This window comes from Enhydra lutris, unplaced genomic scaffold, assembly GCF_002288905.1.
Source record: "Enhydra lutris kenyoni isolate GAN:26980312 unplaced genomic scaffold, ASM228890v2 scaffoldscaffold12, whole genome shotgun sequence".
Lineage (NCBI taxonomy): Eukaryota > Metazoa > Chordata > Mammalia > Carnivora > Mustelidae > Enhydra > Enhydra lutris.
This window is the reverse complement of record NW_019154096.1, coordinates 28,249,846-28,268,929: the sequence shown is the minus strand read 5'-3', so window position 1 is coordinate 28,268,929 and position 19,084 is coordinate 28,249,846. Positions and strand designations below refer to the sequence as shown.

Genomic DNA, 19,084 nt, shown 5'->3' with positions numbered 1-19,084 from the left:
TATTTGACAGAGAGAGAGAGAATGAGACAACAAGCAGGGGAAGGGACAGAGAGAAAACCAGGCTCTCCACTGAGCAAGGGAGCCTTATGTGGGGCTCGATCCCAGGACCCAGGGATCATGCTGAGCTAAATGCAGACACTTAACCACTGAGCCACTCAGGCACCCCTTAACTTTTCTTTAAATGTTTAGTAAAATTTGCCTGTGAAGCCATCTGGTCCTGGACTTCTGTTTGTTGGAAGATTTTTTTTTTTTTTAAGATTTTATTTATTTATTTTTTGACAGACAAAGATCACAAGTAGGCAGACAGGCAGAAAGAGAGAGAGGAGGAAGCAGGCTCCCTGCTGAGCAGAGGGCCCGATGTGGGGCTTGATCCCGAAGGCAGAGGCTTTAACCCACTGAGCTATCCAGGCGCCCCTGTTGGAAGTTTTTTGATTACTGATGCAGTTTCCTTGCTTGTTATGGGTCTGTTCAAGTCTTCTACTTCTTCCCGTTTCAGTTTGGTAGTTTATATGTTTCTAAGAATTTATCCCCTTCTTTAAGGTTGTTCAATTTGTTGGCATATAGTTTTTCATCATATTCTAATTGTTTGTATTTCTGTGGTGTTGGCTGTTATTTCTCCTCATTTGTGATTTTATTTATTCACGTCCTTTCTCTCTCCTTTTTGATAAGCTTGACTAGAGGTTTATCAATTTTATTAATTTTTTTCCAAAGAACCAGCTCCTGAGCTGTTCTTTTTTTTTTTTTTAGTTTCTATATCATTTACTTCTCTTCTAACCTTTATTATTTCCTTCCTTCTGCTGGCTTTAAGCTTTACTTTTTTGATAGTGTCCTTTGATGCACAAAAGTTTTTAATATTGATCAAGTCCAATTCTTTTTTCTTGTTCTTGCTGAGCATTTGGAGTTTTTTTTTTTTTTTTTAAGTGAAGACCATTTTCATATCATCACCATTTTCTGCAAACCCAATAATCTGTACCTCTATTTTTTTCTATTCTTCTAAATCTATGCCAAACTTCTAGAATTATTCTCTGGTTCTATACATGCTTTCCACCTTTTTTTACACATATTTAGCGGATGTGAGCTTTTTTTTTTTTTTTTAGATTTTTCAAATTTATCTTGAGAGAAAGCACACGTGCACACACAAGTAGGGGGAGGGGCAGAGGGAGAGGGAAAATCTCCAGCAGACTGTGCTGAGCGTGGTGCCCCATTTGGGCTCTATCTCACAAACCTGAGATCATGACCTGAGCTGAAACCAAGAGTCAGATACTTAACAGACTGAGCCATGCACACACCCAAATGTGAACTCTAATTAGAGAATTTTCTGTGTGTTCTGCAATGTTTTGTTTTTAAGGCTCCTCCCCATTTTCTTCCTAATTGGGGTCATTTGATACTATAAAGTCACAGCTGAAGTTTTGATGGTATTCAATTCTCTCAAGTTATCTCTAATTCTAAAGTCTCATTCTCTGGAATGATACTTATCTTTTTAAAAGTTTTAAAAATTTGTCTTTTTTTTTTTTTTAAGATTTTACTTATTTATTTGACAGAGAGAGACACAGCGAGAGAGGGAACACAAGCAGAGGGAGTGGGAGAGGGAGAAGCAGGCTTCCCACTGAGCAGGCAGCCTGATGGGGGGCTCGATCCCAGGACCCCAGGATCATGAACTGAGCCAAAGCCAGATGCTTAACGACTGAGCCACCCAGGTGCCCCCAAAATTTGTCTTTTTAAAGTACAGAGCATATGTTTAAGTATTGCTGTTTGAAGCTTCCTGACGACAAAGAACTCTGAGTTCAAATATCAACTTCTCCTACGGATTCTTAGAACAACATACTGATGACCAATTCTTTCATGTTATTTTAAAAGGTCAGATTAGCACTTTTACTAGTTACTTCCTTTTTCCTTCAGAAAATAAAACCAGCAATAAAGGAAATGTGAAATGTAAATTTTAATCAAATGAGACTTCTAGCAGATACTCAGTAGTTCAAGGCCATTACCACTATTTCTTGCCATTATGTCAGTTTGTAAATCATCAAGAATGTAGCATTTCCTTCAAAGTGTCTTTGAAGATATTCATACCATATTATTTCTACAAATCACCGAGATGATCTCATAAATTATGTTGAGGTTAAATTTATGTTATTCTATTCAGACAACACAGTTATCTTATTTGGATACAAAATCTGTGAGCATAATCAAACTGTGTTATAATGATATAATTTGAATCAAAATGGACTTCTGGGAGAGTACAACATGTTCACTTTACACATAAAGACCCCTAAGAATCATGAAAGTTAAGTGATACTGCTAAAGTCACAAAAAGATATACTGAAGGTATTTTTTTTTTCTGTTTCATGGATGTTTAATGTCTACAGGTTAAACAGAAGCTATAAATACTATGTGAGCAAAAACATTACTTTCCACTAATTTAGAATAAAAGAAAGTATAATCTTGGTAAAAATGAAAAGCTGTGAAAGTTTTAACAAACCCCATTTTATCACCTTCAAATACAGCATACAAATATTAGCTAAAATCATATTAATAAACAAATTTAATACAAATTATAATACACCAATATCTACTCAAAATTTAGGCTCACACTTTTTATAGTTAAATTCATAAAACATTAATTTTAGACCAAATGCCCCTTACCTTATTAATCCATGAAAATTTCAGGGGAAAACATTTAACTGGTCAGAAGACAAATCAGTTGATATGAAAGGATAAGGTGACAGGTTGATTGAAAAGGGTGACAGAAATGACTTTTTTCTTGATTCTAGTCATGGCTACATGTCAGGCATGCATTTGCAAAAGCTCACAGAAATGTACATTAAAAAGAGTTAATTTTACTTTATGCAAATTATAAACCTCAATAATCTAACATTTTAAAAAACCAATTTTTTTAACTTGAAAGAAAGGTAGTATATACTGAAGGAAATACGAAAAATACTGAATCAGAGGTCCAAACTGAGGCAGCTTTGTTTTGTAATTTTCAATTATATTTATGCAAATATTTCAGTTTTTATCTCTAAACTTACACATAAACCAAAAAAACAACCCCCAACCCAAAAAAAACCAGAAAAAGACCACTTATTTTTTTTTAAAAAGTAACTCACCGTCTGATTTCCAAAAAGTATGTCAATATAAGGCATAACTTTCATCAATGATTCCTTGTAGAACTGACTAATAAATGGTGCAGACAAATTCAAAGTGAAAATTCTGTTGTTTTCAGAAGCATGTTTAGCCACTTTTAATACCGACTCTGGGGAAACTGTAAGAAAAAAGCCCTGGATAAAGAAAAAAAGGAGAGGAAATTAAAAATGCCATCTCCACAGAGTCATTCTTGGTCAGAATAAAAGATACCTATAAAAAATACAAACATCTATATAATACAAACTTTAAAATACAATTATAAAATGCAAGAGAGAAAACAGCAGCATTTGATTAGAAGAAAAATCTATCATATGAGTACAATATACTTGGTATGTGTCATTATGCTAGAGTATAACACATTACTTATTTCATATTAGATTTGTATACTCAACACTGAAAGAATTCTGGGAATCCACATAAGAAAAAAATATTTCAAAGGTCTCATTTAAGACAATAATTACATTTAAATTACAGAAATAGTAATGAAGTCAGATTGGATCTTTTTATCTTCTTATAAATAGTTGGGATTCTTAAAAGGGACATACTATTTATTAAAAAGTGAAATTAGTTTAGAAATGAAATTAGTTCACTAAAATCATAGCTTGTTAACTTATGCCTAAAATGAATTCTTTAGAAAGATTCTGAGTTGAAATTTTCAAATAATGAGAAAATAATTCAGTGATAATAAAAAATATTATTTAAAATTTTATGTCAGAAAGGTGTATTTTAAAACGCTATTTATCTATATCTGAAAATTGTTAATAAAAGCCTTTTAAAAATAGATTTATGCCTTCTAGATAAAAGTATAAGCAAGGACATGGATGCTTACATAGGAAATTGATTTGAATGGTGCACAAGAGAGTGAAGGAGTACACAAAGAGCAAAAGAAGATAAAGTCGGAAAGGACAGTTAAGTCAAGAATGCAAAAGGTCTTGAGTGGCAGGTGAGGAGTTGATTAGGTGGGGTGGGAACACATGATGGATAATGAAGATTTCTTTGAAAGAAAGGAATAACAACCTTTTATGAAAATTTAAAGAAAAGTTAATTTGGACAACAATAATTCAACAACAGTCAAAAGCAGAAAAGAAAAACATAAAGTAGAGAACAAGAGGAAGGCAAATGAGGACAGTAAGTGATGACAGAAATCCAACAGGGAAAGTTTTAAGAAGATATTTAAATGTACCCAATGCTATCAACGGATAGAGAAAGAATGAGCAAAACCCACTGGATTTGATGATTAAGAGAAAGTACTTATGGGATAAAGGTAGAACAAACAAACAAAAAAGTCAGCTGTTAAAGAATGAAAGAATGGTGAGAAAGTAGGGGTAAAGATTATAAATTATTTTGGAAGATTTATCAATGAAAAATAATAGACTCATCTGAAATTTACTGAGCAATTATTGTGTTCCAGGCAATACACTAAAAAGCTTTTTATGTATATTAACCCAGTTGTTATCATTTTCCTTATACCAAACCTATGAGGTAGATACTGTTATTCTCATTTTTATAATGATAAAGGCAAAATGTCCCCCTGGGTCATACAGTTTATATTGTGATGGAGCTTAGATTCAAATGACGAGATATAATGCCCCTAGTTTGAATAGGTAATTGAAAAGAGAAGAGAAGAAAGATATTTTACTGGGGGAGAGGAGAGTTGTTTTTAAGAACAAGGCTAAGTTGGAGTATTTTTGATCTTTAACAAGAAGGATCTACTGCAGAAAGAGAAGAATGAAGAAGCAAGACAGGGAGGATAATTAGAAAGAACAAGGAACCAAAGAAGTTAGGGCAGTGGGAACCAGCAGGAAAGAAGAATTAGCTTATAAACGGAAGAAATAACCTTGAAAATGTAAAGGAAATGTCTTTTAAAATGGTAAAAAGGGCTACTGAAATATTCAATTACAACTGAGGGACTACCACTTCCATCATGTAAACTTTAAAAATTTTAAAAAGAAAAAAAGTATTTTTTTCTACTACTTTCAAATTGAATATTAAAAGAATATTTAAAAAATTAACTATGAGGTAGGAGTCATGTATACTTGGACTTGCAGGGCTTATTGCCTTTATGAATTCTGAGATATTAAGAGAGAATTCTATGTACAATTGTTTCTTATTGCTAATGAAATTCTAATAAAAATGGTTCCTTATTATAATAGCATAATATTTTCTAATTATTTAAAAATCCCAATCCATTAATTCTTTACCAATTTTCAACTGTTCTAAAAGGTAACAAGTCTTAGTCTTAGGTAACATTATTTTTTAAATGTTTTCACCTTACTTTTTTAACCAACTACCACGTCACTTGCAAACTATGAACATCCAAGCTGTTTCCTTTGCTATTTTTGTCACTTGGAGAATTAAAATGAACAGTTTATATAGCATCTTGTCTCCATAGTAATATGTATGTACTTGCTTTTTAGTCTTTCATTTAATGAGGAACGTTTAAAGCTAACCTCCCTCCCATTTCTCCCCAAAGTGTTCCAGCATGAAATAAAAACCTCCCAGAGCTAGCATTCTGCCAGCTGTGGATTAACCACAGACAGCCACAGAATGGTCTACACAAATAGTAACCTGGTCAAATAATTAGGCTTCTCACCAACTTTGGACTGAAAATTTGATCTGTGCTAAAATACATCTGATTGTAATTTAAGGTACTGAACAGTATGCCCCTGGAGTCCAAATTTGGCCTCATTCCAAATGTGTGTATGTGTGTTTTACTTTAAAATGCAACATAAGAGTATTGTGATGTGGACAATATAACTTCCATTTTGTCAGTTTTACAAAGAATATATAAAAGCTATCAGCTTTTAAATGAGGAAAATTCACAATTTAAATTCCATTTTTGAATAGATTCTTGTTTTACTTTAAGTAAATATTTAGTATTTAAACAATTTAGGATTTGTGTTCTGTTATAGTGCAAAGACTTAAAATGGATGCCAACCATAATTTTTCTTCCTAGATTTATACCCTTTGCTAGGCCACACGTTCTAGACTGTATTATCACCAAAATAATAACAGTACCATTATAAATTTTTTTTTAAAGTGTCAGGTTTGCAATAAAAACAGGCCAATAGTTTATATGGCTATAGTTTAGAAAAATATATAATCAACAAATTCTTGTGATTTTTCTTATTAGGGATTTCAGTCTATATGATAGTTAATCCTATGAGTCTTTGTCCCATTGAGCACCCCAAAACAAAGCAGATTCTACATTTAAGAGATCTGATAATATTAATCAGTATCGAGAATGAGGCAAGACAATTTTATCTATTAAAATGATAAATAGAACAAGAAGGTAGGAAGAGGAGTGATGGGGAAAGACTAAGGCAGAGCCAAAGAACCATTTTTGCATAGCCAGACTTAATGCTTAGAAATCTCAAATACATGTGTTTGAACTGCACAGGTCCACTTATGCATGGATTTTTTGGGAAAAAACAGCACAGACCTATAAATGTATTTTCTCTTCCTTATAATTTTCTTAATAACATTTTCTTTTCTCTAGCTTACTTTATTGTAATACGTATTTAATAGACTGTTTATGTTATTGGTAAGGCTTCTGGGTAACAGTAGTTAACTACAATCAGTAGTTAAGTTTTGGGTGAGTCAAAAGTTATATGCAGAGTTTTGACTGTGCAGGGTGTTGGTACCCCTAACCCCTGTGTTCTTCATGAATCAACTGTATATAAATTTGTCATCCAACTACTCTAATGGTTTCTTAGTGTAGTAGTTTGATTTTTTAAAAGATTTATTCATTTATTTATTTGACAGAAAGAGAGAGAGAGGGAGTGTGAGCACAGGCAAGGGGAGAGGGAGAAGCAGTTTCCCCGTTAAGCAGGGACCATGCGGGGCTTGATTCCAGACCCTGGGGGATCATGCCCCAAATGCAGACACTTAACTGAGACACCCAGGTGCTCCTCTTAGTGTAGTTTAAACGCTACACAGGAGGATGTAAGAAATTAAACTGCTTAATATACTAAAGGATAAAAAAAGGAATTGTTCTTGTTCTTTACCAGTATTTACTTTAATTCAGGAAAATGCTTTGGGGTTCTTTTTAATTGTCCCTACCTAAGAGCACAAATCCTTTTTATTATTTCCATTAACAGTTATCTAAAGAATAGAGGTGCGTGCGTGTGCACACGTGCTCATATACATTGTAAATTCTAGGGATTTTTGGAACTATAAAAATAAAAGCAGACAAAAGACCACGAAAAATGTCTACAGTAAATATGACACAGGGTTAATATGTTTAGACTATAAAGAGCTTTAAAAATAGATGAAGAATTAAACAAACATGAGGACACCAAAGATAAATGAGCCAAGAACATGAAAATGCATTCCATTAAAAGTGAAAAAGAAATATCCATTAAAAGTGAAAAAGAAGAAGTAAATAAATATATAGACAACTATTCCTTCCTAGCAGTTAAAGAAACAACATGGTGAATAAAGTTTCCTCAGTGATGAAGAAAGGTTGGCAAAATTCATACATTAATACTGTTGGTGTGAGTGCAACTGACACTGTTTCTCAGAAAATAATTTGAAAATACACATGAGGAAGCACAAACAAATATCTACTCTTTGATCCAATAATTCTATTTTGAGAGTCTACTTTAGGGAAATAATCTAAAATATGGGAAAATACTCATTCATGAACATATCAGTATACTATTTGTTTTACTCAAAACCTGGAAACAATGTAAATATTTAATGATTGACTATTTCTAATTTTTTTAAAAGATTTTATTTATTTATTTGACAGAGATCACAAGTAGGCAGAGAGGCAGGTAGAGAGAGGGGGAAGCAGGCTCCCTGCTGAGCAGAGAGCCTGATGCGGGGCTCGATCCCAGGCCACCAAGATCATGACCTGAGCCGAAGGCAGAGGCTTTAACCCACTGAGCCACCCAGGTGCCCGATTGACTATTTCTTAATAGGCACGAAAGAACTGGCATATTCCTTCTACTTTTCCACTGTAAATCTGGCTGTTGATTGTTTAAAATGTGGCTAGTTTAAAAAAAAAATGTGACTAGTTCAACTGAAGATCTGAATTACAAATTTTATTTAATTTTAATTTAAATATAAAAAGACATGTAGCTAATGAGTACGTGCAAAGTGCTCTAGCCAGTGTGACTATGGAATCTGATTTTAATTTAATTTATTTAAATGTAGAAATAGAAGCTCTGGATAATATTTTTCTGCTAAACATAATTTTATTGCTTTGGTAGGACTACATTTAATTTTGATCATTGACAACTGAGTGACTGAACTGACTGCTGTAAATTTAAGATAGACATCAATTTTAAAGGCTTAGTATGAACAAAAGATTGTCAAAAATATAATAATTTTATATAATTACATGTTGAAATGAAAAATTTTAGATATATTAAGTTAAATAAAACATATTATTAACATTAATTTTACCTGTTTCTTTTTACTTTTTTGATGTGGCTACTAGAAAGTTTTCAACTATATGTGATTTATATTTCCACTGGACATTGATGCTCTAGAGAATACTTTGAAAAAATTTAAAATTATGATTATGGAAAAATTCTGATTATGAAAACTAAGTAGAAAAGTGGAAAACGTTTATACCACATAAATGTTATATGAAGCATAAAGCATACAAACAGTGTGTAAAAAATATGGTTATAAACTACACTAAATCAAAAAGAAAAAACTGAAAGAGAATACACTCAGAGTAAAATGGTTAAATGTGAGTAGAAAAATTATGGATAATTTTAATTTTTTAATTTTTCAAATTTTGGTGATGCCATTAAATTCTCTTCTGATAAAAATTATTAAAAGACAAATTATTTTGTTACTTATAGTAAATCTCTACGCAAACATGTTTATAAACAGAGAAGTTTACTTCAAGAAACAAGAGTCAGAACAGATAAACAGCTGAGAGTAAGTCTATTTTACTTCTATAAGTAGATGGCAAAAAAGGGGAAAAAACTAAATATGAGACTGGTGGCTTTGGTAAACCTAAATCACTATTTACAATAGCAAAAGAGAAAATTAAGAAGGAAGTGTGGTAACAGAAAAATATTTAGCCAACTAAAGAGTGCCCCCAAACCCAGACTACCAATGATGAGAGGGCTGAGAGTTCCAGATGCTGTGTCTGAAGACATACCACTGTTGTCTGTTCTAAAGAACATACTTAGTCTGTTTTCCATAGCATGAGGAAGGTGCCATAGTAATACCTTTCAGAGAATGAGGTTGAAAGAATGAACAAATGAGAAGCCAAAAAACAAATACAACAACTAAATAGCATGTTTTCTTCTTAATAGGATCTACATGTTTTGTAAATCTCCCAGAGAGTGTGAAATGTATTTCCTTATAGGAGAGGGAGGATCAAATATGAATTATGACAAAGCATAGTTCCTATGTGCTTGTAAGGAAAATACTGACTTTGACAACATCAAGATAATGTATAAATCGTTTATAATTACAATGTTATGATATGCACTACTTCATACCAATGACAGCAATAGAATCACTAAAAGAAAAGAGCCAGAACAAATGCATTAGCAAATACCCAGATTGAATATAATGGAACAATGGAACAAAATAATTTACCTAGGGCTTCCCACCTATGTGGCTTCCTTTTGGAAGCATCAATGAAATCACTCATTCTACATATATTTTAGTCTTTTTAGGGATTAAAATACCTGCAATCTTAACTATTCTATAAATGCAAAAGTTAGCTTTTCTTCCATCTGAAATAATCCCCTGAAAAAGCATGTAATAGGAGGCAGCAAGACATAGTGGGAAGAAGATAGGTTTTAGGGGGACATACATAGGATATTAATCACAGCTTTCTGGAAGTAAAAGGCAGTGTCAGGCATCCTGCAAGTCCATTTCTAGGGGAAAAGATAAGGCAAATGTGGTAAATGCACACTATTATATAGAGATTAAAAGCAATAAACTAGGAATATATACATGAGATTGGACAAGCTATATAGTTCGTATTTTTATATATTGTGTATAATGTAAACATGCACCTAAAAAATGATACATTTTTCAAGGATATAAAACTCATATCAAACACATTAGAGTTCCCATGGTGTGAAGAAGAATGGGATTAAGGATCAGGAATGATAGGAAAAATAAAATAATAGGAAAGGAGCCATGTCTAAGCCAGATGAAAATAATCTCACAGGATTTATTCAATTCTCAGCACCAGAGAGTTTAAACAAACCAGTATACTTACTTACTTGCTTGCTTATTTATAACGATATTACACTCAACATGGGGCTTGAAATCATGACCCTGAGACCAAGAGTTGCTGTTCTACCGACTGAACCAGCCAGATACCCCAACAACAAATATGTTGTTCAACAGTTTTGCCAATCTGACTACTATTTAACTGTGCTTTGGGGTTATGTAACCTCTCTAGGCCTCACCTCATTGTTCTCATCTGAAAACTGGGAATGGTAATACCTATCAATGTCATCGTAAGAACTAAATGAGTGCTTAACACAATGTTTGTCATGTTATATGTGCCTCACATGTTTCCATTTTATTATTACTATTTCTATAGTAATATGAAGAACATTAGAAAGTTCTGTTTTGTTTTTGCATGATGGTGAGTTCTGCAGTTATAACTCTTAGTTACAATACTGAACAAAAGTATGCTCTTTAACATCGATATACAGTTTGGTATTTCCTTTGAAATATAAATACATAAAATCCATCATACCTTTCCAAAAGCTTTGCCTCCTCTTTTTCCTTGATTTAATCATCCTATATCCTGCTGACAGATTAATCACCCTAATCACTCTTCTTTTCCTAGCAAATTAAATCCAAATGCCTCACACCCAAGCATTCAAAACTCTCCACAAAATACTCCAATTTCCACATTAAACCAGCTGCAACCTCCATTACTCTACAACATATGTCCTTGCTTCAATCATACAGAATGATTCGCTTCTACCAAAATGAGCCTTCTGAGTCTTTATGTTGTTCTATCAGAAATATCCACTACCTCTACCTGCTGGAATTTTACTCCTTCATCAGGGCCCATTTAAATCTAAATTTAAATATGAATTTCATCCCACAAAGACTTAACTACATTCCCACAAAGATGTACTCATTCCTCTTTGAACATCCTTAATATGTAATATGAATTTCATTTTGTTTATTTTTAAACAACTTGCATTTGCCTTATCTCCTTTACCTGACTGTAAGTAACCTTAAGGGCCAGTGTATTTTTTAAAGTGTTTGCTCCAGTACAAAGCACAGTGTGTACAATATACAGATAATTTAAAAATACTGGTTAAATTTTTATTGAGAGTCTATCTAGATTCCCACATAACTGAAATGCTATTTTGAAAAAAAGAAAAGAAAAAAGAACTGCTGCATTTTCACATGCTAAGAGAAGAGTATATTCATTTCAGATTTGAACAACTCTTTAGTTCATTTTTTTTAAAAAGATTTTATTCATTTATTTGACAGCAAGAGAAACAGTGAGAGAGAGAGAGAACACAAGCAGGGGGAGTGGGAGAGGAAGACGTAGGCATCCTGCTAAGCAGGGAGCCTGATGCAGGGCTCAATCCCAGGACCCTGGGATCATGACCTGAGCCAACGGCAGACAATTAATGACTGAGCCACCCAGGTGCCCCGCAACTCTTTAGTTCAGAGGATCTGAAACTTTGTCAGTTCCCAGCACCCTTAGGGTATAAGTAATTTTTTTTTCATGGTGCTGTAAGATAGGCCTAACAGTTCTGGTTTTTTGTTTGCTTGTTTGTTTTTAACGTCCAAATAACCTAAGTACCGATAATCCTAACTACTTAACAGCTGGTTTGAGAAAATAATACATATAAAATTTACAAAACATTTTTTACTTAAAAAATAACCACAATACTTATTAATGGGATATGTGTACAACTCCTTAAAGCCTTGGATTGAAATTGAATAGTGTAACCCTCATTTCCTGTTCTACCCTGATATTCAGGAGGTACTTGTTTTTTTAAACCATGGCAACCAATCCCAAAACAACCTATCCCCAAAAATCCCAAATCCCAATTCCTTAGGATATCATCTTAAGGAAGGAAAGGAATGTATCACTATCTAATGTTGTAATTGTGTATTACTCTGACATAAAATATTCTATAGCACTCTTGTGAATTTGCTGCAGTACCCTGGGGTGTCTCATTGCATAGTTTGGGAACTACGGATTTAGTTGAAGAAAATACCTTGATGAGCACTTTTATTTGAAAGAGCTGAAGTTCTTCTTGGGTATGATTCAGAGTATTTAGAAAATGGAAATAATTTACTCTACACAAGAGAAGTAAATCTGAGTATAAGGATAGCATTCTGGGGAGCAGAGGTAAGAGGATTTTATAGAAATGGATCCTGACTAGATGATGGCTGTGGGGTACCCCGAAAATAAAATACAACCAATGAAAAATTGCCTGTGGCTGGGATGCCCTAACAACTTTTGTAATGATGATACCTAGTAATCAATTTTCATTTGTTTTCTAACCTACGTAGTTATAATCCCTCTCTGCTAACTTAAACCTTCCATAAAAATTAGTTCTTCACCTTCAAAATACGTGTAAATAATTTTTTATTTTATGCTCAATTAAGTTTGAATTTAATTATTATTTAATTAATTTAATTATTAATTAATTTAATTTAATCTAATTATTTGAATTTAATTATTATTTTTGTCCTTAAATCCAGTGTTTAATGTCCAATAAATTTTTTAAAAAGATTTTATTTATTTACTTGAGAGAGAGAGAGCAGAATGAAAGAGAGAAAGAACACAGGAACAGGCTGGGAGGGGCAGAGGGAGAGGGAGAAGCAGACTCCCAGCTGAGCAGGGAGCCTGACCCAGGGCTCAATCCCAGGACCCTGGGATCATAACCTGAGCTGAAGGCAGACTTTTAACTGACTGAGCCACCCAGGCGCCCATATCCAATCACTTTTTAACTCTGTAGTAACTCTTACAACTATGCTATCTTTCTCATTAATACAACATTAGTACTAACTTCCCATAAATATACCCTCATTACTTTATAAACACTACTGCAACAGTTTCCTGTTTTGGCAAAATTCCTTTGCTCAAAGACCTTAAATGGTTCATTTCCTAATAATACATTTAAGTTCCCGACAGGGCATTCAAAATCCTCTAATCTGTCTTTCCTATATTACCTCTGATAATTCACCTTCATGAAACTCTTATTCTGATCACATGGGCCTTCTATGTAGCCTAAGTAGAAATCCTATATTTTCCTATGTACTTTCATTTGCTGGTGATACTTATTCACTCTCTAGAATCTGTTTTTAACTTCCACTTAGTCAACAAAAGTAAGGGCTGGCAAATGTTTTCTGTTAAAGGTCCAGTAGAAAATACTTTGGGTTGGTGGGGCATATGATTTCTACTGCAATACTCAACTCTGCTATTGTACCACTAAAGCAGTTATAGATAATACATAAAAGACTGAGGGTGGCTGTGTTTGAATAAAACTTTATTCACAGTAATAGTCAGTGGGTGAAATCTGGCCCAAGGGTCATACTTTGCGGACTCTTGAACTAAAGGAAAAGAAAGAAATACATACTACTAAGTGGAAATGAAAACAACCACTAAGATAAAAAGAAAGTTGGTAGAGAATATTAGCAGGAAATCCAATGTTGGGCAATAATGAGATTTAGCTTCCTCTTAATAATAAACAGTGAAGAAAATGAAGGTTAAAGTAGGTTTAGAGAGAGAATGAAATCATAATTACATTTCCTAATGTCCTATCTTGAATTGAGGACATCTATTTTCTGAAGCTAGCACTAAGACAACACAAGTCGCTCACATCGGAGTGTGACACCCAATTTCAATAGGATACTGATATCTTGTTTTGGTAGTTGTTGCTACCCATCTCCACCCCTCAGTCCCACTCAGTGCTTCTCCCTAGAAGTAGGGGAAGTGGTGGAATGTGTTAATAAGGCTAACCAATGTTTTTGAAGACAATTTTTGAATTTTTAAAAACAAGTCATCATTGGAGTGCCTGGTTGGCTCAGCCGACAGAGCAAAAGACTCTTGATCTTGGAATCATGAGTTCAAGTCCCATGTTGGGCATAGAGATTACTTAAGAAAACAAACAAACGAATCACAATTGTGGTAGAAGGCTGGGGTTCACAAACCAGGCAACTGCAGACTACAATTAAAATACAAGGTGGCTCCTTTGACTGGCAAGGTGTTCCAGAGAGGAGTGCTCCTTCAATTCAAACTTTGGTCTGCTTCTTGGCAAATTACTAAAATAAACACTCTTATTCTTACTTTTTAAAAGAGTAAGTGGCACAAAGGAGCTATCTTTATCTTGGTTTTTATGTAGAAGTAAAAACTGGAGTAGTATGTCCCCCTAAAATGTAAAAAATAGCAACAGATAATGTAGTAGCATGTTATAGTTTAAAAAGAGAAATGACTAGACTAGAAATTCTAGCCTAGGTTTTAGACAAGCTACTTTGAAACACTTGAGCAATATATTTAATCTTGATGAGCTTTGGTTTCTTCTATTACAATAGACAAAAGGTTGGCTGGATGATCTGCAGTAGCCCTTCCATTCTCAAAAACAACAGAATTCAGGGATGTGTGGCTGTCTCAGTCACTAGAGCATGCAACTCTTGATATTGGCATTGTGAGTTCAAGCCACACACTGGGTACAGAGTTAACTTAAATAAATAAAGAGGACATTAAAAACAAAACAAAACAAACTCAAGTTTAAAATTAACAACTGTTAACTAAGGTGAAATTCAGATAACATAAAATTAACCATTTTTATTTACCTTTTTAAAAGATTTATTTATTATTAGAGAGAGAGAGTGTGTGAGCATATGTTGGGGTAGGGAGAGAAGAGTAGGCAAAGAGGGAGAGAGAATCTCAAGCAGACTCCCTGCTGAGAGCAGAGCCCAACTCAGAGCTTGATCCTATGACCCTGAGATCATAACCTGAGCCAAAATCAAGAGTTGACACTTAACCAACTGAGTCACCCAGGTGCCCCAAAATTAATCATTTTAAAGTGAACAATTCAATGTCATTTAGTATATTAACGGTGTTGTACAACCATCACCTCTGTTTAGTTTTCAAACATTTTCATTATGCCCAAAAAGAAACCCCTACTCATCAAAAAGTTACTCCTAGCCACTGGCAACTGTTAATCTGTTTTTTGTTTCTATGGATTTATGTATTCTGGGTTTTCATATATCATACATTATATGATCTTTTATATCTGGCTTCTTTCACTTAGCATAACATTTCTGAAGTTCATTCATGTTGTAGTATGTTGGATATTTATTACTTTTTTTGGCGGAAGAATATTCCATTGCAAAGATATCTCAAAATGTGTTTATCTATCTATCTGGTTAGGGACATTTGGCTTGCTTCCATAACTTATTTTTTTCCCACAATATTTTTAGAAGCAATAAATAATATACATGTACATATCAAAAGTGTACTTCAAAGACAGGAAAGAGCTAAACTGTCAATAAATGCACTAATGCTGACCCTGACATCTTCTCCTTTGTGCTGCCAGCATGTCAAAAGGAAAGGATTGCTTTTAGACTTGAATAATTTCTTTATTGATGAAGCCAACTCTGACTGCTAACTGATTTGTATCCAACCACTCACAACAGTAGCACAAGAAGTAAAAAAGGTATAGATAACTCATGACACTAGCTATGAAAACTGTGGGAGGCCACGGTAAGGCTTGAGACGAGAACCAAACCAGGGCCTGACTTGTGCCTCCTTTAAATGCTGAATAGCCGAACAAAAGGCTTAGGTCGATAGTCGAGTAGCACTGAGAACGGGTCTATGCTATGTGTTGTGCGCTCGCCTACGTGACTTCCCACACATTTGCTAGTCAGATAGAAACGATTTGGTCGGGGTCAGAAATTCTTGGCTGGTCCTTGCTGTCCTTGCACGGGCTATAGACTACACCACTGTAAGACTGTGCTGTGCTTACATAAACTATGTCTTGGGTGGCCTTGAAGTCAGTACATCTGGCGCTAGAGGGTCTGCTATTGGTGCTTGGGAAATAGATAATGGGAAAGCTTGAAGGATTTTCTGTGCATGTTGCAAACTCTTTAGTAATCAGCTAAAAATAGATACTTTCTTATGATTGTTTCTGTTAGCTATATAATGCCTTGCTGCCTTAAATAAAATTGGCACTATTGGACATCCTCCTTGGTGCTCCTCCTGCCCCCATCTCTTTGTCTCTTAATTTCTTTTCAGCATCCTCTTACCCTCTCGACCCTGGTTGATTTTTCGCGCCGGCCACGACATGAAAACTTTAGGATACTGAAAGTTTGTATGTTAATGAAATATTATTTTTCAGATCATATATTACTTAGACATTGTCTTCTGGCTATTACTAAGTTATATGATTTGTTACAATTCTTAAGTGACTAAAATACATTTTTTTTTTTACAAATTTTTTTTTTTTTAAAGATTTTATTTATTTATTTGACAGAGAGAGATCACAAGCAGGCAGAGAGGCAGGTAGAGAGAGGAGGAAGCAGGCTCCCTGCTGAGTAGAGAGCCCGATGCGGGCTCGATCCCAGGACCCTGAGATCATGACCTGAGCCGAAGGCAGCGGCTTAACCCACTGAACCACCCAGGCGCCCCACTAAAATACATTTTTAATACTGAGATAGGACAGTAGTTTTCTTTCTTTTTTTAAAAAGAATTTATTTATTTATTTGACAGAGAAGGAGAGAACATGAGCAGAGAAGCAGCAGAGGGAGAGGGTGAAGCAGGCTCCCAGTTAAGCAGGGAGCCCAATGCGGTGCTTGATCCCAGGACCCTGAGATCATAACCTGAGCTGAAGGCAGCCAGCCGCTTAACTGACTGAGCCACCCAGGCGCCCCTAGGACAGTAGTTTTCAAAGTGTAATTCCTGAATCAGCAGATTCTTACCACTAGGAACTTGGTAAAAATGAAAAACTTAGGTCCCAACCCAGACCTATGCAATCAGAACCTGTGGGTCTGTTTTCACAAGCCCTTCGGGTGATTTTCATGCATGTTAAAATATGAAAAACACAGATCTAGAACAATATAAAAGAGCCATTCATTATCCTTAAGACTTTTATCCAACATAGAGAAACTATAAACTTTATGAAAATGGCAAAAGGGGACCCAATAAAAATATAAAACCTGTCTGTAGTGGGAGAAAAATAGGTTGTAGCTTTTAGTTCTAAGAGGTAACTCTAATATTATCTAGATAAAAAATTAGGATTAATTCAAGATATATCTCCTGAGACCAGGGAAACAAAAGCAAAAATAAACTACTGGGAACTCATCAAAACGAAAAGCTTCTGCTCAGAAAAGGAAATAACAAAACTAAAAGACAACCTACTGAATGGGAGAAGATAATTGCAAATGACATATCTGATAAGGGGTTAGCATCCAAAATATATAAAGAATTGATACAACTCAATACCAAAAAAACTCAAATAATACAATTAAAAAATGGGCAGAAGACATGAATAGACATTTCTCCAAAGAAGACATACAGTTGACCAACAGACAAATGAAAAGATGCTCAACATCACTCATCATTAGGGAAATGCAAATCAAAACCACAATGAGATATCACCACACACCTGTCAGGATGCCTAAAATCAAAACCACAAGAAACAAGTGCTGGTGAGGATGTAGAGAAAAAAGAACCCAATATACACTGTTGGTGGGAAAGCAAACTGGCGTAGCCACTGTAGAAAACACTATGGAGGGTCCTCAAAAAATTAAAAACAGAACAACTGTATGATCCAATAATTATATTACTGGATATTTACCTAAGGAATATGAAAAATGTAATTTAAAACGATATATGCGGGGTGCCTGGGTGGCTCAGTGGGTTAAGCCTCTGCCTTTGGCTCAGGTCATGATCTCAGGGTCCTGGACTCAAGCCCTGCATTGGGCTCTCTGCTCAGCAGGGAGCCTGTTTCCCCTCTTTCTCTGCCTGCCTCTCTGCCTACTTGTGATTTCTCTGTGTCAAATAAGTAAATAAAATCTTAAAAAAACAAAAAACAAAACAAAACAAAAAAACCTTAGAGAGATTGGTGTACTTGTCCTAGGTCATACAACTAATGATTTGAGGAGGCACTAGAATTCTAGTCTACTACCTCATATATTTGCTTAGTTTATATTCACTCATATCATGTTCTATAAATAATGAGACAACTTAAAAAAATAAAAGATCAAGGAAAATAAAACTCAGATTAGGTTAAGTTTGGGGGTAAAATAAAATACACAGCACAGAACTCTTGAATTAACTCTGAACCTAGTTCTAAGTTTCTTGATAGCCAAAGAAAAAAGTAAGACATCCAGTTATCTGGTTTTCATTCTTGAAGAGATGAAAAATAACATTTTTGTACGAGAAACATTTTTTTTTAAGATTTTGTTTGAGCAGGGGAGCAACAGGAGAGGGACAGGAAAAGGAGGCTCCCTGCTGAGCAGGGAGTGCAACATGGGGCTCCATCCCAGGACTCTGGGATCATGACCTGAGCCAAAGGCAGATGATTAAATGACTGAGCCAGGCACCCTGAGAAACATTTGGTTTTAAAACATACTTCTTATAAGGTGCATAACATATAGAACACTAATTAATGTAGAAGACTGTGCTGTCTGCAACAACTTCTCAATAGCTAGTTCAGTCTATTTATTGTAACATTCTTCAGTGAAAGACTATAGCCTTGATATCAACACAACTCAGTGAAAGCAATGCAGCGGGGAGAAAAGACCAAGTAAATAGTTCTCTGATGTCTGAGCATAAAACCTGGAGTTTTTAGAGTAAGGATAGACTCTACATTCCTTACTTAATCCTCTCTCAATATCAATTCTCCAAAGCAGGGTGAGAAAACAGTTGAAGAGTAGACAATTTGAGGCTGTACTTTCTCTAAGAGTCTTCTTCTCATTTGGTACATATTCTGTAACACCAGGCCACCCACTCTATTAT

At 34.6% G+C, this 19,084-nt stretch overlaps 1 protein-coding gene across 2 annotated transcripts in view; it reads right to left on the bottom strand.

The window, feature by feature from the left end:
• The window catches only part of LOC111144874 (adenosine kinase), a 531,020-nt gene that overhangs the window by 164,213 nt on the left and 347,723 nt on the right, over positions 1 to 19,084 (bottom strand). For both annotated transcript variants that reach the window (XM_022499443.1, XM_022499444.1), the window contains one exon: positions 3,108 to 3,278. In XM_022499443.1, the coding sequence (XP_022355151.1) occupies positions 3,108 to 3,278 (171 nt within the window). The remainder of the gene's footprint in view (positions 1 to 3,107; positions 3,279 to 19,084) is intronic.